This window comes from Oncorhynchus kisutch, linkage group LG10, assembly GCF_002021735.2.
Source record: "Oncorhynchus kisutch isolate 150728-3 linkage group LG10, Okis_V2, whole genome shotgun sequence".
NCBI classification, from domain to species: domain Eukaryota; kingdom Metazoa; phylum Chordata; class Actinopteri; order Salmoniformes; family Salmonidae; genus Oncorhynchus; species Oncorhynchus kisutch.
The window spans coordinates 51,776,925-51,803,728 of record NC_034183.2 but is presented as its reverse complement, the minus strand read 5'-3'; the positions used below and the strand labels follow the sequence as shown (position 1 = coordinate 51,803,728).

At 44.4% G+C, this 26,804-nt stretch overlaps 1 protein-coding gene across 2 annotated transcripts; it reads right to left on the bottom strand.

Moving 5' to 3' along the window:
* Positions 1–78: 78 nt before the first annotated feature.
* On the bottom strand, positions 79–24,525 carry LOC109898366 (F-box/LRR-repeat protein 19). 2 transcript variants are annotated; one of them, XM_020493321.2, is made up of 11 exons: positions 23,832–24,525; positions 16,763–16,948; positions 10,425–10,568; positions 10,141–10,227; positions 7,251–7,433; positions 6,623–6,655; positions 5,087–6,309; positions 4,692–4,855; positions 4,372–4,533; positions 3,877–4,098; positions 79–3,547 (listed from the first exon to the last, which is right to left on the bottom strand). In XM_020493321.2, the coding sequence occupies exons 2-11, from the start codon at positions 16,931–16,933 to the stop codon at positions 3,390–3,392; spliced, it is 2,547 nt and encodes an 848-aa protein (XP_020348910.1). In that variant the 5' UTR covers positions 16,934–16,948; positions 23,832–24,525; the 3' UTR covers positions 79–3,389. The 2 variants fall into 2 exon arrangements, with proteins under 2 accessions (XP_020348910.1, XP_020348911.1); XM_020493322.2 differs by lacking the exon at positions 6,623–6,655.
* Positions 24,526–26,804: the final 2,279 nt, after the last annotated feature.

Below are 26,804 nucleotides of genomic sequence, written 5' to 3'. Positions count from 1 at the left end.
TTGAACGTGGACAAAGTGTGAGCTGCTATGTAGGCAACATAACTTAATGTAAAATCTGAGAAATCAGGCCACACAGTGTAAAAACCACCCCACTGTCTTTTATTTAGTTAGTCATTTTACAGTAGTCACTCGTAAGTAGCTGCCTTGAGTTTCTCTTTTTCACATCGTTCTGCTTTTCTTTCTCATTTTGATCAACACAATGGAAGAAATAATGAACAAATAAACAAGAGCAAAATGAAAATGGATAAAATGCCCCTTCTCAAAGAAAGCAGGAATTTTGGCAAGAGGTGATGACAATGTTGATCCAGTGCATTGCTCTGGTGCAATACAGTTTGGTAGAGACAAGACTGTCCAATCTAAGGGCCTAGTCTGAGTCAACTTGACTAGGCTGGGATGTTGGGATCGGGATGGGGGTGAGAATGACAGATTTGAGTCTGGAATAATTTCCTTATCGGACTACCGGATCAATTCCGATGAACCACCACCCATTTATTTTCTCTGAAAGTGGTTGTCAGTTTAACTTTCGATATGCTTTCTCATGCTAGAACATACTGGATGACAAGGAGTAGTAACAACTCCACATTACTGATGGAAGTAAACAACATTTTTGGAAAACTGACCCATTGTCTATGAAAAGTTAAATATTGATTCGGATGAGTGTGTATGGCAGAAGGCAATTTTCCACCATATATTGGACATTTGCTTCGCTGTAAGCCTCAGCACACCACAATTACTATGTGGTAAGCTCAGCTCTGTAAGCAGCATAGCTTAGTGGCAAACAATGACTTAGCTATGATCTAAAGTAGGACCCAACCTGAGCTAACATTGAAACGCGCTGGACTACCCAGCTAAATGGTAACTAGCATGGACAGCTAATTAGTTCTATTTTTGAATCAAGCTTGAGGTTCATGATTGGTCTTTTTTAATTTGACCTGTTTTAACATATGTATACCCCTTTCAGGGTAATAAAGCACACTATAGCTCAGTGTTCCCCCCTAAATGGTCTTATGATCGATCAGTTAGTGCAATCTTGGTACCAATGCTTTGTACGCAAGTCTAAATTCACACAGGAATACGAAGCTATTTAGAATACACTGGGTAAAGATGAAACCAACCTTTTAGGGAAAGGGGGATACCTAGTCAGTTGTACAACAATGCAAATGGGACAACTACCATTTGTCTAGTGGCTCAATAGTTACTTGGCAGGTCTCTAGCCCTACATGTATACCCCAAAGAATCTGATTTGAGTTCTAATAATGGTATTGGGAATTTTAACAGAACCGATGAGGATGGAATCACTGAAAGTCTAACAGAATAGTTGAAAAGATAAGGAAACACATGATTTAGATGAGAATTACAGATTGAGGCTCAAGACTGTCCACCACCCCGCCTAGAGTTGGTGAGGTTTAGCTCCAGATAGCACACAGCAGCAAGATCCACTGTGGCACTGAAGCACAAATACAGATCAATATGGCTCAGGAAGTGGACAACCGCTATAGAAGGAGGAGAAACAGACAGACAAGGGAAACACATGACTCAACCTGGCATGGTTGAGTCCAGCATTGCAGGACAAAGTGCTGTCCAGTCCAATACTGAATGAACTGGCCCTATCAGTCCGATAGCTGTTTGAACTGGTCCAATGCAGCCTGATTCAGCTGAATACCGTTTACCCATGTCAAATACTGCTCATGTTAATTCAATACAGCTATAAAGTATTTTCAATTTCCTCTCAACCAAATTCAATACAGCTTGGGCTGAACGACCTCCTGTACATGCTGGTTTCAACCGATAACATCCATTATTAATAATGATAGTTGTTCCTTTTCCTGCTCACCCCTGACTGTTGACGTTGGCCTCTGAACTGGATTGAGAGTGGATTGGTTAAAAAAGTTGAGACTGAATTTAAAAAAAATACTGCACTGGATTTGTGATTAGAGTCCAAACCCAGCATGCACAGGGGTAACCCTAATGGATAAATAATTTGGGGGTTAATGCTGCAACTGAGTCAAACCCTCATCCTACAAGACCTTCAGGTAATGGCATTGCGATGCAGGTTGGATGGGCTGGGATGTTCCTGGCTTTGGAAGATAAGCAGCATGTGGACACAGACATGAAAACCCAATTCTGGGGAAATATTCAAAGTACCTCACATCTGAGGCAGAAGTCCAACCAGGATCAGCCTTCATTTGAATCCCCCCTGCCACGTGGAGCAGCGAGCTCAGTGCATCGGACGGTCTCGGCTTTCGACAATTTTCCCAATTCATACTCAAAACGTGTCAGTCATTCACTTCTAAGTTCGTGCGGTCGTGATCTAGACTGAACCAGTCTGCACATATACAAGATAACGTTACATCAGCCAGGCATCGTGAAGCAGGGAATAAAGGGGCCTTGACCAATTCCAGGTCTGGTATGGAACAGTACGGTAAGCATGGTTCATTGCAGTCGGGCACAGCAAAGGTCCAGCTCTCTGCATAATGTACGCACACAGCGCAGACGGTGGGCAGCATAAGCTGCAAAAGGGAAATGGGAGCAGAGACAGTATGATGGGAAGGGTTGTCCAGGGTACGGAGTAGGACAATCAGATTCACAAGGATGGACAGACTATAAGAATGGCACGTTGTGCGGGAAGAGGTTGTGGTCAGGCTAGGAGTTTTGGGCTCTAGTGGCTCTCGGCCATTGAACAGGATATGTTGGTCCTTGAATGTCCTTACCCCCCTGAAAGATTGAGGGCAGCAGAGAGCTTAGTGGTGAAGGAAACAGACAGGTCATATCTCCGTCTCTTTCTCGCTCCAATTGTCACATTAACACTGTTTACATCTCACACATACTTAAAGACACACACACACAAACACCAGCCCAGCATCCGTCTGTACATTAAACAGCTTCTGATGGGGCGCAGCCTCTGGCATTGGGTACATTCTTCGTAGTCTGACGCCACGAAATAGGAAATTGATTCCTTCGTCAGGAGCTTTTAATTATGGAGTGCAAATTATGCTAGTTCAATACGGCGGCGCAGTGCAGTGCCTTTACACATGTCAGCTGGATAATGTGTGCCATGGTTGGTGTGAGGGTAGGAGGGAGGTAAGGGGCAGAGAGTGGATAATTTACAGTAAACTACATTTATATACACACACCCATTGTACAGATATTGAATATGTACATGCTGAAACATTTTCAATGATGTCCGTTCACAAACAAGTCAATCCAGAGAAATGTAGGCAAAGGTCTATGTTTTCTCATTCTCTAATCCCAAATTTCTCTTTCGTGGCTCCCACTGCATGTCCTTTTCCCTCTGGCTAGCTCACTGCCCACATCACAGGGTCCCTCTCGTTCGCTTATCTCTCTGTAGTGTGGCGGTGGTTGATGTGGGGGGTGGGCGTTGCAGGCCCTTAGCTGTTCTTGAGCAGCACTCTATCGTCAGGGCAAGGGAAGGAGAGGAGCTGACAGACATCGGGGGTGAGCAAGGTGCAGGAGCGCAGGTCAGCGCTCTGTAGGGAGGCACAGCGGCGCAACAGGGGCAGGCACTGCTCCGTCACCTTCACACAGCCTGCGGACAAGAGGAAACAACAGGAGGTTAACAACCAACGGTTAACCTACCTAACCACAATGACTGCAACACTTCCATGAGTATACCTGGTTTAAATATTTGAATCAGGAGCCAGGTTGATATTGTTCAGAAATAAGAGAACAAGTACCTCTATATGTTGCTACTTTAGCATGATTAAACATCTCAGAGGGAAGAAGAGGTCAGTATCTGGAGCAGATCCCTGCTCATTAGTCGTCTGAACCGGCAATGCTCAAATACACAACATTTTAAAAAACAGGGTACCTACCTTGGTGTATTTGAGGCTAGTGAGTCTACCGTGTAGTCTTTACCTGCCAGGTTGAGGTGGGCGAGGCTGTCCTTCAGTGGAGACATGGGGGAGGTCAGTGTGTGGATAGTCTGGTCCGTGATGTTGCCACACTGACTCAGGTCCAGCTTGGTCAAGTGGGGCAGGTAGCGCACCAAGAGGCGGGACGTGACATCTGTCAAGTCCAGCCCGGCCAATCGCAGCTCCGTTACGTTCTGGAACCTCCCCCCTCTGCTCTCTCCATGAGCTTTTTGACCAAGAACAAAGCAAAATATGTTACAGGACTTTTAAGATTCAGTCTGTGTTTATCATGCTTATGAAGAGGGCGTGGTTGTTCACTTGCAACAACCTTCACTGGAAACAAGCATGACAATACAGTGAAATTAAACAGTATATTACAGCACAGATTGGTATTTGTGATATCAAATCTATCCAATGAACACAATATGGCATCTTCCCTTCCATAATGTATTGCAGGTTATGGATGGCTAATCAATCATGTGAGTTACTTGTCACTAACCTGTCCGAGTGTCAGTAGGGGGCGCCAGTAGCTCCCTCAGGTGCGAGTCCTTCATGTCTTCTACTCGGCTGAGGTCGAGCAGACACAGGCAGGGACAAGCAGCCTGACACAGGGCCGACACAGAGGACCAGGGACAGCCCGACACATTCAGCTCCAGTAGACCTGGGAGAGAAAGAGAAAGGCCAGGACTTAGCGTAATCTCTGAGGCAGACGAGCAATACGGTGACGACAGCCCAACTACAATAGGTCATGATCAGGCTATATTGATGGAAAAAAAGACGTAAGTAGGGAGGCAGAGGTGTTGAATGAACACAAGATACCTTGTAGACGGTTGATGAGCCACATGAGCTGCTTCTTCGAGATGTTGGTATAGCTCAGGTTAAGGGAGACTGGTTGCCTGCGGATTATACCACTCAGCATAGGAGGGGTGATGGAGCGCTGCCGGCTGAGGTCAATCTGAGTCCACAATCTCTTATCACAGCACCTGAGAGAGCAAGAGAAAATAAAAGACTGGGATGAGAACAAAAGAAAGTCTGGTCTACTGTACACCACAGAATTTGAGACACTGCAGTCAATGAATATCCTTTCAGGGATGGTTTTCTATTGTTCTCAACATCAAAGATGCATTTCTTAGTAGTCCAAACAACTGTGTTGAACCACCCTCTTCCAGCCCAACCGGATGCTGACCACATCTGAACCCTTTGTCTAGACTTACCACCGGCTCCATGTCCGACAGACCCTCATGCAGACGCACAGCTCCCTCTGGCTGAGGTGCTGGAAGACGCGGAGCCAGACGTCGCGGGGCATCACGTGGGAGGAGCCGCTGTCCAGGGGCAAGCAGTGGGGCTCGGGGCAGGCAGGCGGTGGCCGAACCAAGTGCCGCTCCATCTGAACAGGCCGGGGAGGCGAGGGCACAGCAGGGGGGCTGCGTTTCATCATCTGCGAGCGTGGAGCCATCCGGGAAGGCTGTGATCGGGGTGAGGCGGCGAGGGCTGACATGCCCCCTGAGGAGTTGCTGCCTGGGCCCAGCAGCCCCCCCCCTCCCCCATTGGATGTGGTAGTGGCAGTAGAAGCGGAAGAGTTGCTACTGTTCCTCGACGTTGGTTGGGACCCTGTTTGCTTGTTGTTACGGATCTTGTTGCCCTTGTTGCCTTTGCCAGTTCCGTGTCGGTGGTTGGCCACCGAACCGCCGCTATTGTTGGCGTTCTCCTTCTCCTGAGTCTCCCGGTCCCTCACCCCTGCCCGTGTCCGTCCATTGCGCGTCTCGGAGCCATTGCTGCGCTTACCGGAGAAGCCCTCGGAACCTGGCGAGGGACCGTGGCCGGACGAATGTGGAGGCTGAGTGGAGGAGAGAGGGGAGGGTGGAGGCAATGGGGTAGACTTCCGACTCCTCTCCCCGCTCTCCTCGTCATTCCCGTCCGTCGTGAGCCCCTTGCGGCCCCGTGGAGGTCCCTCCCCCCTACGCCGAGGCTTGTCTCCCACAACCTGCTCCTCCACCGCATCCTCCTCTTCCTCCTCCTTAACACTTCCCTCAGAGTCCTCACTGGCACTGAAGCCCAGCTCCGCCAGCCTCCTGTCCCTCTCCCTGTCCCGTTCCCGGTTGCGCTCCCTCGCACTGTTGCTATAAGCGACGGGTACGGGGGAGGAGGGTTCAGAGCCGCGGCGGCCATCTGAACCGGAAGGCGAGTCAGAGTCGGACTCCGAGTCAGACTCTGAACTAGACGAGCTCGATGAGCTGGACTCGCGGACACGCTCAAGGAGTTGACACATGCGCTTGAAGCGCTCCAATTTCTCGCGGTGGTGCGAGCGCTGGTCCTGGCTGGCCGTGGAGGTGGGAGACTGCGTGGAGTTGGAACCCCCTCCGGAACCCTGGCTGCCTCCGGTGGAGGAGTTGGGCCCATTGGACTCTGCAGTCTCTGACACGTTAGGCTTCTGTTTCTGTCATGGGAGGGATAACGTTAGTGAAGAGAGTGACAGAGGAGCATGAACCCTAACCTTTACCATTGAGAAATATAACTAAGTCAACTAAGAGATGGATTCAGTCCGTATCTCAGAAGAACCGCGTTATCGCTTGATTGAAATTCTAAGGCAATGTTCCCGCATTCGCGAAGACTGCATTCATGGTAAACACTGCAGATGTCAGCTCAATCAGAATGTACTGGGATCTACTGCGATACAGATTGAATCTAGCTCTTAGTTACCATATGCTTTATGACGGAGCTTAAAACTTGATCTTCATATGAAAATGTACCTTTTTCAAGCGTTTTTCATGTGCCCCTTTCATCTGAGTGAGAAGGTCAGACAGAGACAAGAGTTGGCAAGCTGCGTTCATAGCAACTGGTCACAACTAGTAGGCCTCTAAGCAATGATACACTGAGCATACAAAACATTAAGGACACCTGCACTTTCCATGACAGACTGACCAGATGAATCCAGGTGAAAGCTATGATCCCTTATTGATGTCACATGTTAAATCAGTGTAGATGAAGGGGGGGAGACAGGTTAAATAAGTATTTTTAAGCCCTGAGACAATTAAGACATGAATAGTGTATGTGTGCCATTCAGACCGCAGCGCTGCTGGGTTTTTCACAATAGCGTTGATACACACAGTTTCCCATGTGTATCAAGTATGGTCCACCACCCAAAAGACATCCAGCCAACTTGACACAACTGTGGGAAGCATTGGGGTCAACATGGGCCAGCATCCCTGTGGAATGCTTTCTGCCCCTTTTAGAGTCCATGCCCTGACAAATTGAGGCTGTTCTGAGGGCAAATGGGGGGGTATGCAACTCAATATTAAGGTGTTCCTAATGTTTGGTATACTCAGTGTGCATGCTGCTAAATGTTTGCATACTGCAACACTGCAAAGATCTTCCAACCTTCTTTTTGGGGCCGCTGTCCTGGGGAAGCTCCTTCTCCTTCTTCCTCTTGTGACCGTCCTGCCGCCCCCCGTCTTCTAAAGAGGGGGGTTTCTTTTTGGTGGGCGGAGGATCGTCTGTTAGCTTCCATCGGCCCACTTCCCCGTTGTCCATCCGCCTCTTCCCTGAACCATCACCCCCGTCCTGATGTGTGGAGAAAGGGGAGGAGGATTTAAGAATATGTACTGTGCATTCGGAATGTATTCAGACCCCTTTCCACTTTGTTACATTACAGCCTTCTTTTAAAATGAATGTAAAAAATAAAATAAAAAAAGTTAAAAAATCCTCAATCTACACACAAAATCCCATAACGACAGAGCAAAAACAGGTTTAGACATTTTAGCTAATTTAAATAAAGAAAATAACTTAGAATTGAGCTCAGGTGCATCGAGTTTCCATTGATCATCCTTGAGATGTTTCTACAAATTAAATTAATTGAACATGATTTGGAAAGGCACACAAGATCCCACAGTTGATAGTGCATGTCAGAGCAAAAACCAAGCCATGAGGTTGAAGGGATTGTCCATAGAGCTTCGAGACAGGATTGTGTCGAGGAACAGACCCGGGGAAGGGACCAAAAAAAATTCTGCGGCATTGAAGGTCCCCAAGAACACACTGGCCTCCATCATTCTTAAATGGAAGAAGTGTGGAACCACCAAGAATCTTCTTACAGCTGGCCGCCCGGCCAAACTGAGCAATCGTGGGGAGAAGGGCCATGGTCATAGAGGTGACCAAGAACCTGATGGTCACTGACAGAGCTCATCTATGGCGATGAGAGAACCTTCCAGAAGGACAACCACATCTGCAGCACTCCACCAATCAGGCCTTTATAATACAGTGGCCAGACGGAAGCCAGTCCTCAGTAAAAGGCACATGACAGCCCGCTTGGAATTTGCCAAAAGGCACCTAAAGGACTCTCAGACCATGAGAAACAAGATTCTCTTGTCTGATGAAACCAAGATTCAACTCTGGCCTGAATGCCAAGCGTCAAGTATGGAAGAAACCTGGCACCATCCTGTCTCAGCCTCCAGTATTTATGCTGCAGTAGTTTATGTGTCGGGGAGCTGGGGTCAGTTTGTTATATCTGGAGTACTTCTCCTGTCCTATTCCGTGTCCTGTGTGAATCTAAGTGTGCGTTCTCTAATTCTCTCCTTCTCTCTTTCTTTCTCTCTCTCGGAGGACCTGAGCCCTAGGACCATGCCCCAGGACTACCTGACATGATGACTCCTTGCTGTCCCCAGTCCACCTGGCCATGCTGCTGTTCCAGTTTCAACTGACCTGAGCCCTAGGACCATGCCCCAGGACTACCTGACATGATGACTCCTTGCTGTCCCCAGTCCACCTGGCCATGCTGCTGTTCCAGTTTCAACTGACCTGAGCCCTAGGACCATGCCCCAGGACTACCTGACATGATGACTCCTTGCTGTCCCCAGTCCACCTGGCCATGCTGCTGCTCCAGTTTCAACTTCCACCTGACTGTGCTGCTGCTCCAGTTTCAACTGTTCTGCCTTATTATTATTCGACCATGCTGGTCATTTATGAACATTTGAACATCTTGGCCATGTTCTGTTATAATCTCCACCCGGCACAGCCAGAAGAGGACTGGCCACCCCACATAGCCTGGTTCCTCTCTAGGTTTCTTCCTAGGTATTGGCCTTTCTAGGGAGTTTTTCCTAGCCACCGTGCTTCTACACCTGCATTGCTTGCTGTTTGGGGTTTTAGGCTGGGTTTCTGTACAGCACTTTGAGATATCAGCTGATGTACGAAGGGCTATATAAATAAATTTGATTTGATTTGGTGGTGGCATCATCATGCTGTGGGGATATTTTTCAGCGGCAGGGACTGGGAGACTAGTCAGGAATGAGGGAAAGATGAACAGAGCCAAGTACGGAGAGGACCTTGAGACTGGGGCGAAGGTTCACCTTCCAACAGGACAACGACCCTAAGCGCACAGCCAAGAATACACAGGAGTGGCTTCGGGACAAGTTTCCGAATGTCCTTGAGTGGCCCAGCCAGAACCCAGACTTGAACCCGATTCAACATTTCTGGAGAGACCAGAAAATAGCTGTGCAGCAACAATCCCCATCCAGCCTGGCAGAGCTTGAGAGGATCTGCAGAGAAAAACGGGAGAAACGCCCCGAATACAGTTGTGCCAAGCTTGTAGTCTAATGTGCCAAGCTTGATACCTAAGAAGACAAGGCTCTAATCGCTGCCAAAAGTATTTCAACAAAGTACTGAGTAAAGTGTCTGAATACTTATGTAAATGCGGTATTTCCATTGTACATTTTTAATACATTTGCAAAGATTTCTAAAAACCCGTATTTGCTTTGTTATTACGGGGTATTGTGTATAGATTGATGAGTGTGGAAAAAAACAATGTAATCATTTTAGAATGAGGCGTAACAAAATGTGGGAAAAGTCTAGGGTTCTGAATACCTTCCAAATGCACTCTGTCATTTACCTTTTTAACTTGGCAGGTCAGTTAAGAAGAAATTCTTATTTACAATGACGGCCTAAGAACTGCCTTGTTCAGGGGTAGAACGACCATGGCAGCTCGGGGATTCGATCTAGCAACCTTTCGGTTACTGGCCCAACGCTCTAACCACTAGGCTACCTGCCACCCCTACTATAGCCTACTTCAGTATATGAAATGGGGATAGGGTCAATGAAACACAAAATTCTATTCCAATTTAAGAACTTATTTACACAACGTGTTCCATTCCAAATCAGTCCTACTACCTTATCAACCATTATTGATTAATCCATACAATCATAGATGTCCTTCGTCACCCTCTGGTTTAGTTTTATCAGCAGAGCCTGACAGACCAGTGTTCCCTGTCACAGTTCTCACCTTACTGGTCTTGCCTTCCTTGTGGCATTTTGGACACTCCCAACAATTCGGGATTTCATCGTTTATGATGCCTTCTGCTTTACCCATCTGTAGGTTGGAGAAAATAAACAAATGAAATCACAATCAATAAATGTATGTAACCAATACTATACAGAGCAGACATTTGACTTAGGACAGTATGAATGGAAGATTGTGTGTGTGTGTGTGTGTGTGTGTGAGTGAGAGAGACACTCTACTTCTCCAGCTATGACAGCCGGCCATACACATGGAGGGTCTGGCCCCACCTTGAGGCAGCTGGGGTGGATGATCTCGTTGCAGATGGTACACTCCATCAGAGAGAGGCTAAACTTCTCTTCTTCTGTGTCCACTGTGTCCTCCTTCCCCGCCTCCCCACACGAGAAGCACACCGCTGTGTGGGGCAATACAGGCTGCAAGGAAGAAAATAAAAACATAACACGTTATATAACCAAGTTAAACAATATAATATACACATTAGGTGTGTAGGCCTGTATTTATTCAATATAAATCAAATATTGTATGTGCGAAACCAATATAATGTGTATATGTAAATAAATCAAATATTGTACGTGGGCCCATTCAGGATTAGAGGGCTCAGAGTTGGAGCTGTAACTATGTATTCATCCACTATGGATGGTATGTTTATTAAGTATTCAAATTGATGCAAAAATATTGGAGACCTGCTGCTCTTATGAGAACCTAGCTAATTGAGAGTGAATGGATGAAAGCAAATGCATTAAATTTAGTTTAGCGGTTTTTGGAGTGTTTTCAGAAGCACAGGGACAAAGCGCTATTTTTATTAGGTTTATTTTCTTTGAGACATTACCCCAGTTGTCCAGCTCAACATTTTCATTAACCTGCCAACAGAGGAATTTTGACAGTATCAAAAAAAATTAACTGAGGTGGAAATTATTCACTTATCAAGCCCAAACAATATGAGGCCAACAGAATCTAGCCTAGATCCATTGACAAATGATTATGCATTAATATGAGAGTAGGTCTTCAATCTGCACAGATTCTGTGGATTAGTATCTCCGTAGACATCCAACCCAATTTCTTTCCTTCCCCACAAGATATGTTGTTTTCTAGACAGATAGCCAGGAGACTAACTGATCAAAGCAAATTCCTACCCTCCAAAAAAACAAACACCCAAGTAACAATGTGCTCAGTTACCAAGGAAACACATCACATTTCCCACATCGAAACTACCAGCCATCTATGCCATTTGAGGCATTCGCAAACCAATCTATTATTCACACCCTAAATCACTGAAGGCGTTCTAACAAGCGTATCCATTTTCATGCAGGGGGTGACTACTCTATTTTGATGACAATCGCATTCTGAAACAGCTTTTCTAAACCAGAGGGGCCGATTTGCAGAATGTAAGCAGCAGCGAACAGTTAACATGTTGTATGTCATACAGTGCCTTCAGAAAGTATTCATTCCCCTTGATTTCCACAATTTGTTGTTTTACAGCCCGAATTCAAAATTGATTAGTGATCTCTCTCTCTCACCCATCTACACACAATACAACATAATGAAAAAGTGAACGCATGTTTTCAGTAAAATGTTGCTAATTGGTCAACAAATTTGTTCTGCCTTGTTAACTGCCTTGTTCAGGGGCAGAACGACAGATTTTTACCTTGTCAGCTCGGGGGTTGGTTCTAGCAACCTTTTGGTTACTGGCCCAATGCTCTAAACACTAGGCTATCTGCCGCCCCATCTTCATTTAAGTCACAACGATAGACAGTGTGCTTAAACTAATAACACACAAATTACTGTATTTTTCTTGTCTATATTGAATACATCATTTAAACATTCACAGTGTAGGTAAAAAAAAAAGTATGTATGTATTTGAACCCCTAGGCTAATGACTTCTCCAAAAGCTAATTGGAGTCCAATCAATGAGACGAGATTAGAGGTGTTGGTTAGAGCTGCCTAGCCCTATAAAAACCACTCAGTTTGAGTTTGCTATTCACAAGAAGCATTGCCTGATATGAACCATGCCTCGAACAAAAGAGGTCTCAGAACACCTAAGATGAAGAATTGTTGACTTGCATAAAGCTGAAAAGGGTTACAAAAGTATCTCTAAAAGACTTGATTTTCATCAGTCCAAAGTAGGACAAATTGTCTATAAATGGAGAAAGTTCAGCACCGTTGCTACTCTCCCTAGGAGTGGCCATCCTGCAATGATGACTGCAAGAGCACAGTGCTGAATGCTCAATGAGGTTAAGAAGAATCCTAGTTCACACCAGACATCCAAGAATATTGCTGAACTGAAACAGTTTTGTAAAGAGGAATGGTCCAAAATTCTTCCGGACCTTTGTGCAGGTCTGATCCGCAACTACTGAAAATGTTTGGTTGAGGTTATTGCTGCGAAAAGGAGGGTCAACCAGTTATTAAATCCAAGGGTTCACAAACGTTTTCTTGCCACTGTATGCCTCATTACAATTCTCTCAGAGATCTACAGATAACTACCATGAAATCTGAGGAACTTCTGCTCCGACATGCACTGTAAACTGTGGGAACTTATATAGGACAGGTGTTTTTCTAAATCATGTCCAAACAATTTAATTGGCCACTGTGGAGTCCAATCAAGTTGTAGTGACATCAAGGATGATCAAAGGAAATTGGAATCACCGGAGCTCAATTTGGAGTGTCAAATGGATGTGCATATTTATGTAAATCAAGGGGTATGAATATTTTCTGAAGACACTGTAACTGTAGTCATCAATAGGTTATATCAATTGTGTATCATAAACAAAATGAGTTTATATTCCAGTGTAAACAGCGGTTTCTGTTTAGATGGGATCTCAATGAGTGTGAGGGATATGCCAAAAGCTCGTCCTTTCACATTTGGGGAATAAAATGCGGGTCAAAACATGTTAGCAGTGTATGTGGAGACTCCCTTCACATATTTATTGTTTGGCAGGGTGGAGGGTTTATGTAACAGGTAAAACAACCTTAACTTCAGTCTTGCATGGATAAATTACAAATGTGTTACCGAGGTTAATAAGGCTATGTAATGTGCTCTATATAACAGATGCCAATCAAATATCATTATACATCGAAAACGACAAAAGCAAGTATACAGTGCATTCGGAAAGTATTCAGACCCCCTTTTCCACATTTTGTAACGTTACAGCCTTATTCTAAAAGTATTCAATTGTTTTTCCCCTCCCTAAATCGTCACACAATACCCCATATTGACAAAGCAAATACAGGTTTTTCGATTTCTTTACAAATGTATAAATAAACCAAAATAACATATACATACGAATTCAGACATTGTTGAAGCACCTTTGTCAGCGATTACAGCGTCGATTCTTCTTGGGGATGACGCTACAAGCTTGGCATACCTGTGTTTGGGGAGATTCTCCCATTCGTCTACTCTCAAGCGCTGTCAGGTTGGATGGGAAGCGTCGCTGCACAGCTATTTCCTGGTCTCTCCAGAGATGTTAGATCGGGTTCAAGTCCGGGCTCTGGCTGGGCCACTCAAGACTTTCCCCAAAGCCACTCATGCGTGGTCTTGGCTGTGTGCTTATGGTCGTTGTCCAGTTAGAAGGTGAACCGTCGTCCCAGTCAAGCTGCTCCAGAGCGCTCAGGAGCTCATTCATCAAGGATCTCTCTGTACTTTGCTCCATTGATCTTTCCCTCGATCCTGACTAGTCTCCCAGTCCCTGCTGAAAAACATCCCCACAGCATGATGCTGCCACCACCATGCTTCACCATAGGGATGGTGCCAGGTCTCCTCCAGACGTGACACTTGACATTCAGGCCAAAGAGTTGAATCTTGTTTCTCATGGTCAGAGTCTTTAGGTGCCTCTTAGCAAACTCCAAGCAGGCTTTCATGTGCCTTTTACTGAGGAGTGGCTTCAGTCTGGCCACTACCATAAATGCCTGATTGCTGGAGTGCTGCATAGATGGTAGAACCTTCCAGAAGGACAACCATCTCCACATAGGAACTCTGGAGCTCTGTCTGAGTAACCATCGGGTTCTTGGTCACCATGGCCCTTCTCCCCCGATTGCTCAGTTTGGCCGGTCCGTCAGCTCTAAGAGTCTTGGGGATTCCAAACTTCTTACATTTAAGAATGATGGAGGCCACTGTGTTCTTGGGGACCTTCAATGCTCCAGAAATGTTTTGGTACCCTTCCCAGACCTGTTCCTCGATACAATCCTATCTCTGAGCTTTACGGACCATTCCTTCGACCTCATGACTTGTTTTTTGCTCTGACATGCACTGTCAACTGTGTGACCTTTATATAAACAGGTGTGTGCCTTTCCAAATCATGTCCAATCAATTTAATTTACGACAGGTGGACTCTAATTATGTTGTCGAAACATCAAGGATGATCAATTGAAACAATACACCAGAGTTCAATTTCAAGTCTCATAGCAAAGAGTCTGAATATGTAAGTTCTGGTTTTTAATTACTATTTGCAAAGATTCCAAAAAAAAAAACTGTTTTTGCTTTGTCATTATGAGGTATTGTGTGTAGATTAACAATTTTTTATTTCATCCAATTTAGAATAAGGCTGTAACGTAACAAAAAGTGGAAAAAGGGGTCTGAATACTTTCCTTATGCATGTATGTACTGTGCATGTTCCACAAATTAGTGCCAGATGTTACAGCCTATCTAGAAAATGCAATCAGTTGGAACAATTCATACACTACCATTCAAAAGTTGGGTCACTTAGAACTTCCTTGTTTTCCATGAAAACATACATGAAATGAGTTGCAAAATGAATAGGAAATAGTAGACTTTGAAATAATTGTGTCCTTCAAACTTTCCTTTCGTCCATTGGCAGCAGTTACGACCTTGCAGACCTTTGGCATTCTTGTTGTCAATTTGTTGAGGTAATCTGAAGAAATTTCACCCCATGCTTACTGAAGCACCTCCCACAAGATGGATTGGCAAAATGGGCACTTCTTACGTACCCATACAGTCAAGCTGCTCCCACAACAGCTCAATAGGGTTGAGATCCGGTGACTGTGCTGGCTACTCCATTATAAAGAGAATACCAGCTGACTGCTTCTTCCCCAAATAGTTCTTGCATAGTTTGGAGCTGTGCTTTGGGTCTTTGTCCTGTGGTAGGAGGAAATTGGCTCCAATTAAGCGCCGTCCACAGGGTATGGCATGGTGTTCCAGATGGAGTGGTAGCCTTCCCTCTTCAAGATCCCTTTTACCCTTTACAAATATCCCACTTTACCACCACCCCCAGACCATCACATTGCCTCCAGCATCTTTTCATTTAGTCTGCGTCTCACGAATGTTCTTCTTTATGATCCGAACACCTCAAACTCTGTCCATAACACTTTTTTCCCCAATTTTCCTCTGCCCAGTTTGTGTTATTTTGCCGATATTAATCTTTTCATTGGCCAGTCTGAGATATGGCTTTTCCTTTGCAACTCTGCCTAGAAGGCCAGTATCCTGGAGTCGCCTCTTCACTGTTGATGTTGAGACTGGTGTTTTGCGGGTACTATTTAATGAAGCTGCCAGTTGAGGACTTCTGAGGCATCTGTTTCTCAAACTAGACTCTAATGTACTTGTCCTCTTGTCTGGTTAGAGCTAGTTTGCGCTGTTCTGTGAAGGGAGTAGTACACAGCGTTGTACGAGATCTTCAGTTTCTTGGCAATTTCCCGCATGGAATAACCTTAATTTCTCAGAACAAGAATAGACTGACGAGTTTCAGAAGAAAGTTCATTGTTTCTGGCCATTTTGCGCCTGTAATCAAAACCACAAATGCTGATGCTCCAGATACTAAACTCGTCTAAAGAAGGCCAGTTTTGTTGCTTCTTCAAATCAGAACAACAGTTTTCAGCTGTGCTAACATAATTGCAAAAGGGTTTTCTAATGATCAATTAGTCTTTTAAAATGATAACACTTGGATTCGCTAACAACGTGCCATTGGAACACAGAAGTGATGGTTGCTGATAATGGGCCTCTGTACGCCTATGTAGATATTCCATTAAAATATACATCACTTTTTCTTCATTTTTATAAGCCGTAAATGGTCATTTACAACATTAACAATGTCTACACTGTATTTCTGATCAATTTGATGTTATTTTAAATGGACAAAAAATGCTTTTCTTTCAAAAACTGGGACATTTCTAACTGACCCCAAACTTTTAAACGGTAGTCTACATTTACTAATGGATGCAATAGAGCAGTGGCACTTTTCCTAGTGAGAGTATAATAATAGGGCTGGGAATTGCCAGGGATCTCACCATACGATATGTGTTGCCGATACGAAATGTATTGCAATTTTCACAATTCTATATGTTTTGCAATTCGATACTGTGATTTTATTGCGATTCGATGTTAAAACATATTGTTCACCATATGTCTACGGCAGAGGGACAAGAGAGCCATGGGAAGTTTTGATCAGTCATGGAAATAAAAATGTGCTGAAAACAAATTGGCTGCCTATTTAAAAAGAAGATGAAGAACAAGCTATGAAGGAGAAATACTGGAATTTTGGTGCAGGTACAGCCAACTAGCTCAAAAATAATATTGTAAAAACCTTAAACTCAAAGATAATATTCTAATATGTAACTATATCGATTTCTCCCCCCATCACTAGTGTGTGTTCTAACTTACCGCTGTGCACTGTCGGAGCAGACAGGACTGCTTCATCCTTCCAGGCCCGCCAAATTTTTTCATGTCCTTGCAGAAGTGGCACTCGCCGCACTCGGTCCGCATGCAGGCCTGACAGCGCCGGCACCGCGTCCGCCGCCGCCGTGCCCCTCCCAGAGCCTTACTGCCTGACATCCCCTCTGCAGTCAACTGGGGAGAGGAGAGAAACAGGTCAATACAAATACAGTGGGGCAAAAAAAGTATTTAGTCAGCCACCAATTGTGCAAGTTCTCCCACTTAAAAAGATGAGAGAGGCCTGTAATTTTCATCATAGGTACACTTCAACTATGACAGACAAAATGAGAGAGAAAAAATCTAGAAAAATCACATTGTAGGATTTTTTATGAATTTATTTGCAAATTAAGGTGGAAAATAAGTATTTGGTCACCTACAAACAAGCAAGATTTCTGGCCCTCACAGACCTGTAACTTCTTCTTTAAGAGGCTCCTCTGTCCTCCACTCGTTACCTGTATTAATGGCACCTGTTTGAACTTCTTATCAGTATAAAAGACACCTGTCCACAACCTCAAACAGTCACACTCCAAACTCCACTATGGCCAAGACCAAAGAGCTGTCAAAGGACACCAGAAACAAAATTGTAGACCTGCACCAGGCTGGGAAGACTGAATCTGCAATAGGTAAGCAGCTTGGTTTGAAGAAATCAACTGTGGGAGCAATTATTAGGAAATGGAAGACATACAAGACCACTGATAATCTCCCTCGATCTGGGACTCCACACAAGATCTCACCCCGTGGGGTCAAAATGTCCACAAGAACGGTGAGCAAAAATCCCAGAACCACACAGGGGGACCTAGTGAATGACCTGCAGAGAGCTGGGACCAAAGTAACAAAGCCTACCATCAGTAACACACTACGCCGCCAGGGACTCAAATCCTGCAGTGCCAGACGTGTCCCCCTGCTTAAGCCAGTACATGTCCAGGCCCGTCTGAAGTTTGCTAGAGAGCATTTGGATGATCCAGAAGATTGGGAGAATGTCATATGGTCAGATGAAACAAAAATAGAACTTCTTGGTAAAAACTCAACTCGTCGTGTTTGGAGGACAAAGAATGCTGAGTTGCATCCAAAGAACACCATACCTACTGTGAAGCATGGAGGTGGAAACATCATGCTTTGGGACTGTTTTTCTGCAAAGGGACCAGGACGACTGATCCGTGTAAAGGAAATAATGAATAGGGCCATGTATCGTGAGATTTTGAGTGAAAACCTCCTTCCATCAGCAAGGGCATTGAAGATGAAACGTGGCTGGGTCTTTCAGCATGACAATGATCCCAAACACACCACCCGGGCAACAAAGGAGTGGCTTCGTAAGAAGCCTCCAGATCTCAACCCCATAGAAAATCTTTGGAGGGAGTTGAAAGTCCGTGTTGCCCACCAACAGCACCAAAACATCACTAGAGGAGATCTGCGTGGAGGAATGGGCCAAAATACCAGCAACAGTGTGTGAAAACCTTGTGAAGACTTACAGAAAACATTTGACATCCATCATTGCCAACAAAGGGTATATAACAAAGTATTGAGAAACTTTTGTTATTGACCAAATACTTATTTTCCACCATAATTTGCAAATAAATTCATTTAAAATCCTACAATGTGATTTTCTGGATTTTTTTTCTTCTTCTTCTGCTATGAGACACGAAATTTAGTTCAGGTGCATCCTGTTTCCCTTGATCATCCTTGAGTACCTAAAGGACTCTAGGACCATGAGAAACAAGATTCTCTAGCCTGATGAAACCAAGATTGAAATCTGAATGCCAAGTGTCATTTCTGGAGGAAACCTGGTACCATCCCTATGGTGAAGCATGGTGGTGGCATCATCATGCTGTGGGGATATTTTTCAGCGGCAGGGACTGGGAGACGAGTCAGAAATGAGGGAAAGATGAACAGGGCCAAGTACGGAGAGATCCTTGGTGAAAACCTGCTCCAGAGCGCTCAGGACCTTGAGACTGGGGCGAAGGTTCACCTTTCAACAGGACAACGACCCTAAGCGCACAGCCAAGAATACACAGGAGTGGACAGGAGTTTCTGAATGTCCTTGAGTGGCCCAGCCAGAACCCGGACTTGAACCCGATTCAACATCTCTGAAGAGACCTGAAAATAGCTGTGCAGCGACGCTCCCCATCCAACCTGGCAGAGCTTGAAAGGATCTGCAGAGAGGAATGGGAGAAACTCCCCAAAAACAGGTGTGCCAATCTTGTATCGTCATACCCAAGAAGACTCCAGGCTTTAATCGCTGGCAAAAGTGCTTCAACAATGTACTGAAAAAAATGTAATATTTCAGTTTTTTATTTTTAATAAATTAGCAAAGATTTTCTAAAACTTGTTTTTGCTTTGTCATCAAGGGTATTGTGTGTAGATTGATTACAGGGAAAAACGACTTTATCCATTTTAGAATAAGGCTTTAATGTAACAAAATGTAGAAAACGTGAAGGGGTCTGAATACTTTCCAAATGCACTGTACATAACAGATAGTCCTGTGCACTACATATACAGCCTATACCATATGCACATACTGTCTGACATCGCCTCTGCAGTTAACTGAGGAGAGGGGTCAACACAAAATGTACATACACTTCAGTCAACTTGAAAACAAGTTAACATCCGGACATCCATTCTGCAGTAACTGAAGAAAATTAGACAGGTTAGCACCAAAATTCACTGCAAATACAGATAAGCACCACAATCTGAATATCACCTCATGTCATATGGGAGGGAGGACAAACAGTTCATGAACATACACAAACTGGGGTGTTCTCCAAAGAGAGGATAGATAAAGAGAAGGAAAGAGAGAAGGGACACGAGCTTATTCAGTGAACATACTGAACACGCATGCCAGTGCATTCATAGACATTTAAGAGACAGAGAGAAAGACTGACCGTGCAAACACTAGTGAGCAACAGGAGGCAAGTCTGCTCTCTAGACTACTCCTCATACATACACCATAAGTGCTGACAGGCTATAACTATAGCATATGCTCCTTACCCCCATGTTATAAAATACAACAGGGCAAATACTGTTGGGAGCGTATGGAATCTTAGCATTCCATGGCCTCTAATAAAAATAGGATTGGTTTACTCTTAGCCTAAGCCCATGTGACAGGCCCCAAGCTAGTTGCATAACTTGGAACACAAAGCCTTGGGAAATTATTTCTTGTACCAACCAATCTCACACCGCCCCTTCTCTCTAGCAACTAACACAGGTGATCTTAAATTTCCTCAAAACAGCCAGGATCAAAGAGCCCGTGGCTAAGGCACTGAGGCCCTGGGTCGTCTCGTCTGTTAAACAATAATGTGGTTCCTGCCTAGAACGAGAGACTGGTCAGGAAGATCCTTATTGCATCATGAGTGACTGAGGATGTTGAGGGGTTTTGGGAGATTCAAATTGCATTGCGCTGGCAACTAAACAGATATTTTAGCCTGAGAGAATAGGCTTTGAAATGTCTAATGGTCCCATGATTCATCATTCGATCGTGGAATTTTTTTTACAATCTCAGAAATTTTGAGTAACTGCATTTCAAATTAAGTGCTCACTGATGGCACAAACTCTGTCTCTGTGGACCTTCAGCCAGTGCATGAACTGCATTAGGCTACAATTTCTCCTATTTTTAGAACCTTTAAAGAAAGAGGCCAAGTTTAATGTTGGTGCCACAATCTCTGGATGGTACTAAGGCATAGTGCTTATTTAAAAACCTATAAGAAACAGAACTGTACAGGCCTATCTACTGCACAATCACATGAGGGTTAGGCATATTTTGCCTGTTACAGGTAATACACATCGATAACTGATTATTTTCAGAAATAATGCAAAAGAATTTTTTTGTACTTCGGTGGATATTTTTTTTAATGATTTTACCGACAGGGGGCATTGCGGTATGCAGTGTCTGGATTTGAAAGACCAGCCATTCAATGGGTGCAAGTCATTGCTCACGCCCAGCATGACCTTCGCAAGCACAGACTGGAGTATGTTCCTGGATTCATCCGATGTCATTGAGGAGTTTACCACATCAGTCACCGGCTTCATGAATAAGTGCATCGACGACATCGTCCCCACAGTGACAGTAGGTGACGACATTTAAAACATTAGACATTTAAAACAGGTTAACATTCGAGGCCCAGCTGGCAAGTGTCTTCACTGAAATGTTCAACCTCTCCCTGACCCAGTCTGTTATATCTACATGTTTCAAGCAGACTACCATAGTCCATGTGGCCAAGAACACCAAGGTAACCTCTCTAAATGACTATCCCCCATAGTACTCACATCTGTAGCAATAAAATGCTTTGACAGGCTCATCATGCCTCACATCAACATCATCATCATCCCAGACACCCTGGACCCATTCCAATTTGCAGGCCTCCCCAACAGATCCACAGATGACACAATCTCTATAGCAATGCACACTGCCCTCTCCCACCTGGACAAGAGGAACACATATGTGAGAATGCTGTTCATTGACTACAGCTCAGCATTCAACACCATAGTGCCCACCAAACTCATTATTAAGCTAAGGACCCTGGGAATAAACACCTCCCTCTGCAAATGGATCCTGGAATTCTTGACGGGCCACCCCCAGGTGGTGAGGGTAGGCAACAACATATTCGCCAAGCTGACCCTCAACACGGGGGCCCCTCAGGGGTGCATGCTTAGTCCCCTTCTGTACTCCCTGTTTACCCACGACTGTGTGGCCGCACACGACTTCAGCACCATCATTAAGTTTTCTGACGACACAACGATGGTAGGCCTGATCACCGACAGTAATGAGAAAGCTTATAGGGAGGAGGTCTGAGACCTGGCAGTGTGATGCCTGGTCAACAACCTCTCCCTCAAGTTCAGCAAGATAAAGGAGCAGATTGTGGACTACAGGAAACGGAGGGCCGAGCTCATCTCCATTCATGTCAACAGGGCTGTAGTGGAACAGGTTGAAAGCTTCAAGTGTCTCGGTTTCCACATCACTAAGAATCTATCATGGTCGACACACACCAACAGTCGCAAAGAGGGAACGACAACGCCTCATCCCCCTCAGGAGGCTGAAAGAATTTGGCGTGGGGGCTAAGATCCTGAAACAGTTCTACAACTGCACCATTGAGAGCATCTTGACTGGCTGCATCATCACCGCTTGGTATGGCAACTGCTTGGCACCCGACTGCAAGGCGCTACAGAGAGTGGTGCATCCAGCCCATTACATGACTCGGGCCAAGCTCCCTGCCATCCAGGACCTCTATACCAGGCAGTGTCAGAGGAAGGCCCTACAAATTCTCAAAGACTCCAGCCACCCAAGTATTTGACTGTTCTCGCTGCTATGGCACAGCAAGCGGTACCGCTGCACCAAGTCTGGAACCAACATAACCCTGAACAGCTTCTATCCCAAGCCATGAGACTGCTAAATAGTTAATCACATATGCATCTGCTACTGTTTACTATCAATCCTGTTGCCTAGTCACTATCTCTAGTTATATGAACATATATACCTCAATTACCTTGTACCCCTGCACATCAACTCGTTACTGGTACCCCATGTTTACAGCCAAGTTATCATTACTTATCTATTATTTCTATACTTTCTATGTTTCTGCAATGCCACTGTTAGTCTACACCGGTTGTTTACAAAGCATGTGACAAATAAGATTATATTTGATATCATGTCAGATGTATAGTAGGGTTGGCCCATATTTGAGTAGGGTTGGGCCATATTTGAGAAGACCTCTTCAACAATATGCTACTCCAAATATTGCGATATCCAAAAATCTTTGCGCTGTTAATGACTAAATCATTTCAGACTGTGCAATTTGTGTGCTTATTTACAATATTAGTCGCATTCTCATTAAATTATCTCTGTTCATTTGGAATTAATTTTTTACATATTGATACAGCCTAACTGATAAAACTGCACAGTTTTGATTTGTAAAGATCAAATAGAGTATATATAGTCTTGCACTTCCCGATATATCATCAATGTCAAATATCACGATATAATCAAATATCAGCCCAACCCTAATTTGTAGGCTATACTTTGCATGAACTAATGTAGATAAACAGATGTGTGTGGAATGAGACAGAGTAATGCACTGACAGCTAGCTGGCTTGGGAGGTGAAAAGCAGAGATGAGGATAATATAGGATGTTGTAAATTAGAGCCACACATGGACCAAGTGTATCGGTCTCTCTCCATCTCACACAAAGAGAGGGGCTAAGGAAGGAAAGAGGGTAAGGAAGGACAGAGGCGTGATATTGCAGAAACTGAACTGAGATAGATGTTAGTACCAGCCAGGCACTCGTGAAATCAAAACAGTAATTTCAATGTGTGCCTCCCCAGAGCAGAGGAACCTTTGCCAATTAAGCCAAGTCATTAAATGGATGTGTTATAGTGCAGTAAACTTACATCCAGCGACCTGTTCTATAGGAAATAATTAAGTAAATACTGGGGTTTGATTAATGAGATGGCAAGAAATAATTCAACCAAGTCTTGGTGTTGCTAGCTGCTGTGGCAAGCAAGCTTGTTAGCCTGCTTCCTAACAACCACAACAAGCATTTACTTTGCACACAAATCACGTATTGATAAAACATGCTTGTAATTTTTCATAGCAATGTTGTTTGTTGGGAGGGACTTGTCAATTCTATAAGGATACATGGCTGCCCACATTATGGCCTGTAGCGCAAGATTGAATTGGATGACTAGCTAACGTTAGCTAGCTACAAGGAAGATGCGCAGCCAATAACTTAGCAGCTAACGTTAGCTAGCTAACCAGTGTGGCTGCTTTACTGGCTACTGTACGTAGTTAGTTCACTGCACGGTGTGTAGTGAACATGCTGTACATGAGTAACATTGAAAAAATGCATTGTTATATCAATGAATAAAATGATCAATTGATTACACACAGTCCTCCGTCATCTCTCCTCCATTCGCTTCCCTGCAATGCTCTTCCTCTTTCATATTGCTCAGTATCTTGCAAAAATACTGTAGTAGATACCTGATCACTTTGAATGTGTGCGTTTAGTGGTAAACTGTTACAATTACTAACCTCTTTGTATCGAGTCGCATACTCCTTGGTCGCGCATTAGAAATAATATTATTAGCCAACAGTTAGCTAGCTAGCTTTGATATTAGCTGTTAGGGGATCGCTTCCTTGTTTCTTTCTCCTGTAGCCTTTCTTGCCGATTTTGGGTCCCGTATGGCACGTTCATATGCGTTCCATGTTGTTACAGTAATAATGGAGCTAGAAAGATAATTCGATTTTTCCTTCTTACCGGTCTACTCTAGATTAGGAAGAGATGTAAAGGGTTGCCGAATGGGTATGTAACAATACATTTCAAGACGCAACACAGCGTTTTTTGTGCCATTCACTCCATTCTTTGACCCCTATCCCTGTTTCTTGGTCTCTCAGACGTCTTCCAACGTGTTCTTGAGGTCTTCAAAACATGCAAAATGGCACGTGATTTCGAGAGAAGACGTTTTGTTAAAAAAAAAAATCTTATTTCGCAGCTTAAATGTCTGCTGCGGGTTTCCCTATAAATTTCAGTCAAAATGAAAGAGAAAATCTGAATAGACGGATGAGCGTGGCTATTGTTCTCGTTTTCTATTGTGTGATTCTTGTTTTGTGTTTTTTTTTATTAGCTCGTCAGCAACCTTGCTACTTTAATCCGAATACACGTTTAATCGTCCGTATGCTATTGGTAAGATATGTGGCAATCGTTCTCCATTTTTGTCTAGAAAAAAATGAATTAATAAATAAATATAGTAAATAAAATATGGGGAGGAAAAATATTGCCGCGCCTCCCTTTCAAGACGTCAGGAGCGAAGCCTGGGGAATTGTGGGATTTGGAGTATAAAGAGTGTAGAACCAAAGAATTTCTAATTGTACCACTAAAAGGCTGTAAAGGAAGCCTTGTTGGACATTTAAATAGTCAGTAAACATCTGTATTTATTCTATGGAGGATTGTGGACAGCAGTAAGCATTTTCTTTTTGTGTCTAAAATATCCACAAACAAACAGTCTGTGATGAAACTGTACATAAAAAAAGGTGAAGAGACAGAAGGGTAGATTACCCCAGGGTTTCCCAAACTCAGTCCTGCCCTAGCACTACACAGCTATTAAAATAACCAACTAATCTAGTGCTACGGCAAAAAACAAAATGTGCACTCAGAGGGGGCCCCAAGACAAAGTTTGGGAAACCCTTGGTTACCCAATACCAGGTTGATGTTATACCAGGTGATCACCGCATTCTTATCGGCAGACTCAATAGCCTTGGCGTCTCAAATGACTGCCTCGCCTGGTTCACTTCTCAGATAGAGTTCAGTGTGTCAAATCGGAGGGCCTGTTGTCCGGACCTCTGGCAGTCTCTATGGGGTGCCACAGGGTTCAGTTCTCAGGCAGACTCATTTCTCTGTTTATATCAATGATGTCTCTCTTGCTGCTGGTGATTCTCTGATCCACCTCTACGCAGATGACACCATTATGTATACATCTGGCCCTTCTTTGGACACTGTGCTAACAAACCTCCAAACGAGCTTCAATGCCATACACAGTTTTGATAGCCTTTAGCCGTACCCTCGTCCTACTCCTCCTCTGTTCCTCGGGTGATGTGGTTAACCCAGACCCTGTGTGTCCCCAGGCGCTCTCATTTGTTGACTTCTGTAACCGTGAAAGCCTTGGTTTCATGCATGTTAACATCAGAAGCCTCCTCCCTAAGTTTGTTTTACTCACTACTTTAGCACACTCCGCCAACCCTGATGCCGTTGCCATGTCTGAATCCTGGCTTAGGAAGGCCACCATAAATTCTGAGATTTCCATCCCCAACTACAACATTTTCCATCAAGATAGAACTACCAAAGGGGGAGGAGTTGCAATCTCCTGCAGATATAGCCTGCAAAGTTCTGTCATACTTTCCAGGTCTATGCCCAAACAGTTCAAGCTTCTAATTTTAAAAATTAATCTCTCCAGAAAAAGTCTCTCACTGTTGCCGCCTGTTATAGATCTCCTTTGGCTCCCAGCTGTGTTCTGGACACAATATGTGAATTTATTGCCCCTCATCTATCTTCAGAGTTCGTTCTGTTAGGTGACCTAAACTGGGATATGCTTAACACCCCGGCAGTCCTACAATCTAAGCTAGATGCCCTCCATCTCACACCAATTATCAAGGAACCCACCAGGTACAACCCTAAATCCATAAACATGGGCACCCTCATAGATATTATCCTGACCAACTTGCCATCCAAATACACCTCTGCGATTACTGCCTCATTGCCTGCATCCGCTATGGGTCCGTGGTCAAAAGACCACCCCTCATCACTGTCAAACGCTCCCTAAAACACTTCTGTGAGCAGGCCTTTCTAATCGACCTGGCCCGGGTATCCTGGAAGGATATTGACCTCATCCTGTCGGTAGAGGATGCCTGGTCATTCTTTAAAAGTAATTTCCTCACCATCTTAAATAAGCATGCCCCTTTCAGAAAATGTAGAATTAAGAACAGATATAGCCTTTGGTTCACTCTAGACCTGACTGACCTCGACCAGCACAAAAACATCCTGTGGCGGACTTCACTAGCATCGAATAGTCCCTGCGATATGCAACTTTTCAGGGAAGTCAGTAACCAATACATGCAGTCGGTCTGGAAAGCTAAGGCTAGCTTTTTCAAATAGAAATTTGCATCCTGTAGCTCTAACTCCAAAAAGTGTTGGGACACTGTAAAGTCCATGGAGAATAAGAGCACCTCCTCCCAGCTGCCCACTGAGGCTAGGAAACACTGTCCCCACTGATACATCCACGATAATCGCGAATTTCAAAAAGTATTTCTCCAAGGCTGGCCATGCTTTCCTCCAGGCTACCCCAACCCTGGCCAACAGCTCTGCACCCCCCGCAGTGACTTGCCCAAGCCTCCCCAGCTGCAAAACCTGAACCCGTACAAATTAGCTGGGCTACACAATCTGGACCCTTTCTTTCTAAAATTATCCACCGCCATTGTTGCAACCCCTATTACCAGTCTGTTCAACCTCTC